We start from the raw sequence: 8,969 nt of genomic DNA, 5'->3' as shown, positions 1-8,969 counted from the left end.
AAGTTTTATTAACTCTTAAAACATTGATTTTACTTAAAGACAGTCGAAAGTTCGTCAAGGGAGGCAACTGTGGATCAGTGCTTATACACAAGTTTAGTTTCGCTGAAGTTATTTGCTTAAGTACTACTTCAGCGTTTCCCACTCATGTTGACAACAGAAGTTAATCAGTCAACAGCAACATGAAGGATGTTAGTACTTCCGACAGCTAGACTCAGATTTTAGCTATTCAATATGTTTTCTCATAGTTACTTTTATAAAACTGTTAATACCAAATTCTAACCTCAATCGATCGTATTCAACATCCAAATCAAACCTGTTCATTTCTAAGAGATTTTTGCACTCGCTGAATTTAGGAAAAGGAAATATTTCGTTTCAGACATTGTAATCTTAACATGAAGGTACTGAATGTCATAAGTTTTGGATTTTTCCTAATAATTAACTCTAGGATATTGGCGTTTAATATCGACACGAATTTTCCTGTAATATTTAAAGGAGAAACTGATTCTATGTTTGGATTTTCGCTAGCCATTGCAGAACAAGACTCCAAAATTTGGTAAGTAACGTCGGTAATAGCTATACGTTTATTTATATTGTTTTTTGTACTTACTTTTATTTATGTTTTTTTTTCACTAATATAGGGTCTTATGTTTATAGTGGAGGGAGGTTGAAATGGGATGTTGAGTTTTATAAATGTATACAACACGGAAAATCGACACACAAGTTAGTTTGAAAATGATATTACATACTGTGTTTTTTTTTTTTCAATAGTAAAGCATTGAAAGGAATTAGCTGCAGATGGGAACCAAACTGAGTTGCCGATTCGGTTAGTTGGTATCCTGCAACACATTAAGAAAGACTAATACTATTTATATGATATTAGTTTTTTTGAAATTGACATGAAGGTCGTTTAGTTTTAGAGGAGGTGCACGAACGTTTTGAAGGCTCATGTCTTCTAATCATAAATTGAAAGTGTATCATTTGTTTTTGCTGCAGCAAGCACTGGAATGTAGAACTTCAAAATTCAAAACAAGCTCTATCTTGTCAATGGTTCATTTGAGAATTGAACCCACTTTACAGACTAGGATCAGCAAGCGCTTACTCATTTTTCTACGGCACTGAATCACCTTAAATTATTAATATCACTGCAGCAATTCTTCTAGAATCTACATATTCCAATTGTTTCAGGGGAGGCTTCTCAACCAGTTAGCACTTTAAAACCTGAGTCTAAGTATTGTTTATTGAGAAAGATTTATCATTGTTAATTCAATAAAAAATATTAATATGAATCTTATATAACCCAGATTGATATTAATCGCCTGTTAGGAATAATAAATATTATATGCCTTTGATTGCTGTTAACAGTAGATATATTAAACCATAAACATTGAAAAGATAACATATAGAATACAATCAAGTAATAGAAAACATTGCACACATATATATATATATATATATATATATATATATATATATATATATATATATATATATTGCTCATAGTTGATGCCAGTTGCAGTATACGTTGTATATAAATAATACAATAAACACCATATAGCCAGGATACGGTAAGGATAACATATCTTGAACACAGTAAATAATGTATGCCAACGATTTAAAATTAGCTATATGATTACCGTAGCTTGGACACAGTTGACTTGATACATGAATACTATACAACCAACATTGCAAAGCTGTTTTTAGGTGAAGTTGGTGAATAAAAGGTAGTGTTAAACCTCATTTGCTAATGTCTATGCTTTTAAATTTACTTGCTTAAACGTAAATTGATATTACAAGATGTAACACTGCATGTTTTCTCTGCGGCCATAGTTTGTAATAATTTGTGAGTGGGTAGTTTGGAAGGCGTTGATTAAAATTTTTAACGAATATGTTACAGAACATCACTTCTATGATGCCATTACAAGAATGAAGAACATTTATTATTATATAGTTTCATTCAACTTAGTTTACTATGAAACAATTTAGAACCTATTTAAATTCTATTTCTATTTAATGAAATAAATTCCACAATAACTATAATCAGATATATTTTGTCCGTACGTTCTTCGTGAAGCAAAAGCTTAAACATTTAATCTTTTGATGTATTATTCGCGAACGAAGATATTTCTTCAATTTTTTTACAAGAAAAAATTTCGTTTAGCCAAAACAAACATTCCAAGAATTATTAGTAAAGGTTGGCAAAATTTTATGAAGCCTTGTTATTAAGAGATTTTCCATTGACTGTTTGTTTATCCAATGTCACTTAAAAAACAAACTGAGATCTCTCTCACACAAACTTCAAATAGCGGAAATTGAGCTATCAAAGAATTAATGTCAGTGTTATCAGCGTCTTTCTCTATTTGATTCTTGATGAAAATAATATATTTACAGAATATTGTAGACATGTTGAACGGCATTAATCTGCAGTCAACATTTGTAAAAAGTCATATTTCACGTTCACTTCCGCCTTGTTGTTCACTCGAAAACGTATACAGGTTACTCTCAAACAAATGTTTAATGGTTAAGAGTTCATTGTTGTGAGGGATTACAATGGACAAGGATTTTACGTTAATAATAAATTGGAGTTGTGAGAGTCCAAAATACAAAGAATTGTGTTGAGAAGGTTGTGTGTGTTAGCGGTTTTGGTGTTGACCTCATGATCATTAGGTCATGGTTTCGGTTGCTCGACCACAAGGTATGTTGTGTTTTTGAACAAAGCGCATCATTTTACGTTCCTTCAATCTATTCAGCTAAAAATATGTGCCAGCTGACTGCTAGTGCTGCTCTCAACCCTTCCGGCTGTGACATCCTTGATGTTCCGTTCGGTCAAAAGTAGGAGTGCCGAGAGTGTGTGTATATCTGCTCGCGACTACATAGACATCTAATAGCAAAAGCATGGTACTAAAGTCAAATTCACTTGCAAGTGATAACTAGGTTTTTAATGCCCATTATGTGTGACGGCCGGTTAGCGACAATAGATGACATGTTTCTTGCTTACTTCGCAATACATGAAACTAAATATAAAACAATAGCATTCTTATTTTCCCATCATTCAAACACTGTTGAAGAATATAGCTGACAGTTTTGGAAGTATTTAAACATAATTAATAACCCATTTTCTTTTACTTGCAGATACGTCCTTATTGCCTTACTATCGTTCTCCAATCTATGTAGTACACTAATGCCATGTCATTCAAACGTAAAATATGTGTCATGGCTTTATACTGCAAGTCATTTTGTCCAGTAGTCACGAATTAACATTTCGTCCAAAAGAAAGAATCGTTTCCGATCACATTATTACAGTCAATTGTGGTAGAGAAATACACAATACAGAATCGCTAGTAGCATATGAAACGTTGAGATTCCTGTCTATATGCTTGTTTTCTTTTAAGTCAGTCAGTTGTGGCCTTCAACATTTTGCTATATTCATAGTTAATTGCTTTTATCTAATTATGCTCCCATAGTGATAAATATATGACATCAAATGCTCACTAAATAGATTTGACACAATAAAGCCTATTATCTTCTGTGAAGTAAAATATAGAATCAATTCAGTGTGCGTGTGTGTGTATATATATATATATATATATATATATATACTTTCATATTTTTCATTCATTCAAATTTATTGCATCATATCATCAGGAATTCTTCTGGTATATCGTACAGCTTTATGTAATTATGCAAGTATATGCGTCTGTTCTTTATTTCACCTAATTATCTGCAGACAACTGTTATGTGAGCAGCGTTGATAATGCTGCTCACATGACAGTTGTTTAAAGTTTCTTTCAATGTTTCTTTCTTGCTTTTTCAGGCTTTATGTTGGTGCCCCAAGGGGAAATAAATTAGTATGGAAAAGTAATAACTTTTCATATCAGAATCGCGCTGGCAGTATCCTTCTTTGCAATGCTTCATATGTTTGGTCTGATGAGAAAATATGTAAAGAGATGGTATTTCGTAAGTTATTACACTTTTTCTATTTCTAATTAAATTCATTATTTGTATTTTTACTTTGAGAAGAGTTTTCTCATCGCTCTTTTACTTTCTAAATTGGTAGACTAACGCAAATTGTAATAAGTAGTCGTTGGTGGAAGGAAGTAGGAAAAAAAATCAGTTTCAAAGAGATAAAGTTTTGAACAAAATGTGAAAGAAATTCAGACTGTGTGTATGATGAAAGGAAGCAAAACGGTCGGAAAAATTTGTGAATTGTGTTTGATCACGTAGAAGTTTTTGTTAGAAATATTATTTTATCGCCCCAGTCTACTCTGCTCCAACGGACATATGGTGAACAGGTCACGACGAATATCCCTTTAATATCAGAAGCCAACTCACCGCGTTTTAAAACTGATTTATATATAGATAAATATACTGGATCGACATATAATGCAATATTGTGGTATCCATTTCAAACCCACTATCAGTTCAAACCCATCCAGTTGCAACCCGCTATCTGGAGCTTAGTCGACTTTACTCTCTTAAAAGTAGTGGAACGTGAGCTTTTCCACCAGCAGTTGAATACATTGAGGTACAGATGGTCAAACTTGGTATCGAACATACCAGTTTCATCAATTTGGGTGGGGCTACGTATAAAAATGTCAGAGCACTGCTTATCCTGACTTATAAAATAACTAAAATAAAAGTGATTTCTTATAAATAACGACGTCCTGATTGATGGCGGAAAGCAGTCATTGAGGAACGAAACATTTAATTTGTTTGTGCAAATGGGCGAAAGAAGCCCATATGTACGTATCGATTACCTGTTTGCTGTAGTTGCTAATAGGAAGAGTATCAGTTCCAAAATTTATAACTTATAAAAATTCATATTAATGAATATGCAACAATTTTATTGATTAGTTTTCGTGAATGCAATGGTTCATTTTCCATAGTGAGATAAACATTGTATTTCAAGTGCATGTTAAGTGAGAAGTTGTGACATAAATACCTAACGACATTAACAACGGACATGAATTAAAGTTAAGTGCTGTTAAATGATTTCAAAATAGAAAGCAAACTCTATATCGGTACATGAACTCACTAAAGCGTTAATTCTTGTTTTTCTTTCTTTCTTTTTTCTTACCAATGTGTTATTTATACAGCGATTAACTTGTTTGTAAATCTTCAGAGAAATATTGGTACTCCTTACTATAAAACATTATATCAAAGAGGAGGATAGCGCACGTTTCTAATTAATAAGTACGTTTTAGTACCTATCTTAATACAAGGTTATAATTATAACATTTTTTACTATTAAAATTAAAAATAAATGTTTTTCCCATCTCTTTTAAAGCTAAAGAAGCGGAAGTATCCATCCACGACATGACAGGATTCTCAATGACCGTTGTACCACAGCCAAACACTGACAAGCCAAATAAGATTTTGGTAAGCTTATGTTTCTATTATTATTATTATTATTATTATTATTATTATTATTATTATTATTATTATTATTCAGTAGTTTTATTTTTACAACGCGCTTTCACTTCACTACCGAGCGCAGCTCTGTGTGCCTTGGGTATGTGCTGTGGTTTGCTGTGATGCTCTTATGGTTACTGTATTGAAAGTGTTTTGCGTAGGATGTGTGCAGTGCCCAGTAGTGCAATTTTCTGTATGTTATGTATATTTTTAAGTCCTGGTGTTTTTGTTATGTATTTGTCTGAATATTTTTTTTATTATACCCAAGGCACCTACTATGATAGGAATTGTTTCTTCCTCTTCTTCTTCTTCTTCTTCCTATTTACTGTTAATTTGCATGTTTGTTACAATCACTTGCCGAGACACATCCAGTGTCTTAGGGCGAGTGAAGGATAACAGATGTTACAGTATGACTGAAAGCTTGGGGAGGAGAAGTGGAAGGGGCAGTAGCGAAGTATCTTCATGTAATACAACATAGACATTTGAATGGATCGGGTTTTTCTAAGGATGTGGGCAGTACTTGTCAGCACACTCTTTTTGATTTCTCTGAGACATGGTTCTCCTGGGATCTTATCTAAATGTTTCTGACATCCCTTTTTTATCATACCTAGGGCACTTACAATAACAGAATCAGTTCTCGTTTTAATATGCCACATCTTTTGTATTTCAATTTCCAGGACCTTATATTTACTTAATTTGTCAAATACCTTTACAGATATATTAGTATACAAGTATTTTCTTCTCTGTCTTTCATAAGTATGTCTGGTAGATTAGCCTAGATCATTCTATCAGTGTTGACTGGAAAATCCCAGAGGATAGCGACATTTTTACCTTCAACGACTTGCTCGGATGATGTTCATACCAATACGTAGGAGTGCTGTTTTAGTAGTGTTTACATATTATTATTATTATTATTATTATTATTATTATTATTATTATTATTACTACTACTACTACTACTACTACTACTACTACTACTACTACTACTACTACTATTATTATTATTATTATTATTATTATTAAGGCGGCGAGCTAGCAGAATCGTTAGCACGTCGGGAGAAATGCTTAGCGGTATTTCGTTGCTAAGTTCTGGGTTCAAATTCCATCGAGGTCGTCTTTGCCTTTTCGGGGTCGATAAATTAAGTACCAGTGAAACACTGGGGTCGGTGTCATCAACTTGCCCCTCCCCCAAAATTTCAGGCTTTGTGCCTATAATAGAAAGGATTATTATTTTTTTCGGGGAAGTGGGATTTCATAAATCTTATGAGTTAAAGTCTAGCGTAGGTTTAGCATACCTTGGATAATTATGATTTCTTGGTTATAAAGAAGCTAAATACAACTGAGGACAATGATTTAAAGCGTTCACAGACTCCCCAAATGAGTTCAGAACAAGCCGAGTTGATATCGACAGAAAATTGAAGTTTGACTCAGGCTACGACACTCGACAGTCATAATAATAGTGGCACTAATAGTAATCCGTAGAAATTTCACGGTTATTTTGAAAATATGATGAAATTGTGTATTATTCTGAAATATCTGATTCTTGAGAAGTTGTGAAAGTCCACATAGGCAGTATCTATCTATCTATCTATCTTTCTATCTATCTTTCTATCTATCTATCTATCTATCTATCTATCTATCTATCTATCTATCTATCTACCTAAACTGTCCTCCCCTCTTTTTACACGAGAACATTACTGTGTGATACACGATCCCTATTGATCGGCCTTTCCTTTTCTTTTTTTTCGATCCCTTTTGATCGAACTGCCCCTTTTTCCCTTCCTACGATCCCTTTTGATCGACACCACCATTTTTTTTTTTTTTTTTTTCCTTCCTTCCCCCTCCCAAAAAGAAAAGCTCTACATTGTATTTGTCCCATCTTCGTTGAGCCCTGTGTGGCTAATAAAAGAAATGTATCTACTTACCTACCTACCTACCTATTCACCTACCTATCTATTCACCTACCTACCTACCGACCTACCTACCTACCTACCTATTTACCTACCTATCTATCTATCTGCCTGTCTATTTATCAATGTTCTACTTACATTTCTGTCGATGCATGCATCTGTCTACTAACGATACGGACAAACATTTAAACCGAAAACTAAAAAAAAGTGCAAACAATTGCTGTGCCCCAGCATGGTCTCAGCTTCTGGGATGCTACACATAAAAAGGTAAAAGTAACATTCACAGCTATTTGTTAAGGTTATTTCACTTTGATTGAACTATGTATCGCTATATCCAGCCATCCATCTTTCTCCTGTCTATCCGTCAATGAATCTATCTATCCACATAGAGACATGGATGGATTTTATTTTTATTGTTTGTCACAATATTCTATTATATTACGTTTAAAATCATGTAGCTGCTTTCCACTCCCGCCTTCCTTTTAGTCAACACTCACTCTCTCTCTTTCTTTCTTTCTCTCTCTATCTCTCTTTCTCTCTCTCTCCCGCTTCAACTATACCACATGCCTCAGCAATCAACAGTTTATATATCTCTCTGCTTTCTTCTGTCTTTAACTACCAATCACGCACCCTCCAATTACTCCTCAGAGCTAACACACAGACACACACGCACAAACACACAAACACAAACGCACACACTCATACTCTCCCCTCTCTCTCTTTCTGTCTCTCTCTCTGTGTCTCTCTCTACGTTTCTCCTTTGAAATAACCACTTGACAGCGTTTTAGTGCAATGACTATTACTTGCCCTCTACCTCACGTCTTAACATTTCTCTTTCCTTCTTTTCCTCTCGCTCTTCGCCACGCCCCTCAGCTAACCATTTGATAGCGTAACGCATTCGGCCTGAGCATACTGATACGTAGAATATTCAATTGGAAATATATCTGATAACTTATGACTCACGCAAGTCAGGATTAGATTTTGCATGTATGTGGATATTTTACATGTTTACGAAAACCAGTGTAGAATTTAATGATGTGGAAAACTCATCGCATAATAATTAAGACTTATCTTATATTGCCAGTTTTGTGCCCCTTTGTGGTCGAAGAAATTTTACCACCTTGGAAAATGTTATGAAGCTAAAATTGGTGAGACAGTGAACATTGCTCCAACCATAATCCCCCAAAACATCTCGGTGGATAGTCGATTTGTTTACTTATCAGCAGGATTTTCTGTACATTCCTTTAAGGTAAGTTAATTTTATTTTGAAAACGCTCGAATGTTTTTTCTTACTGAAACATTGTAAATTCTTCTGTAAGTGCACATAATTTAAGTAATAGAATTAATTTTATGTTTCGAGGCAGAAAAATCTCTTACGTTTAAGATACAACCACTCGTCGGAGAGAAACAACAAATGGTGTTGAAGGGAAAATGAGTTAGAATTAGGGAAAGAAAGAAGTGGAATGATGAGGTAAAGAGATAACGAGGAATATGTGGCACCACCAGGATTGAAAACGTTGTGGAACGGAGGAGATAATGATAGGGAAATGCTACACGTGCATAGAAATGCATGCGTTTACACACACACACACACACACACACACACACACACACGCATATATATATATATATGTATGTAAACGCATGCAT

The 8,969-nt window shown here is 34.0% G+C and overlaps 1 protein-coding gene across 1 annotated transcript in view; it reads left to right on the top strand.

Moving 5' to 3' along the window:
• Positions 1-94: 94 nt before the first annotated feature.
• Positions 95-8,969, top strand: part of LOC106881785 (integrin alpha-9) — a 49,577-nt gene continuing 40,702 nt past the window's right edge. The window contains exons 1-4 of the mRNA XM_052970165.1: positions 95-553; positions 3,812-3,954; positions 5,285-5,376; positions 8,404-8,568. Of these exons, the coding sequence (XP_052826125.1) occupies positions 393-553; positions 3,812-3,954; positions 5,285-5,376; positions 8,404-8,568 (561 nt within the window). The 5' untranslated portion in view covers positions 95-392. The remainder of the gene's footprint in view (positions 554-3,811; positions 3,955-5,284; positions 5,377-8,403; positions 8,569-8,969) is intronic.

This window comes from Octopus bimaculoides, chromosome 8 (genome assembly GCF_001194135.2).
Source record: "Octopus bimaculoides isolate UCB-OBI-ISO-001 chromosome 8, ASM119413v2, whole genome shotgun sequence".
Classification (NCBI taxonomy): Eukaryota; Metazoa; Mollusca; class Cephalopoda; order Octopoda; family Octopodidae; genus Octopus; species Octopus bimaculoides.
The sequence above is the reverse complement of the archived record's forward strand: the minus strand, read 5'-3'. Positions and strand labels throughout refer to the sequence as shown.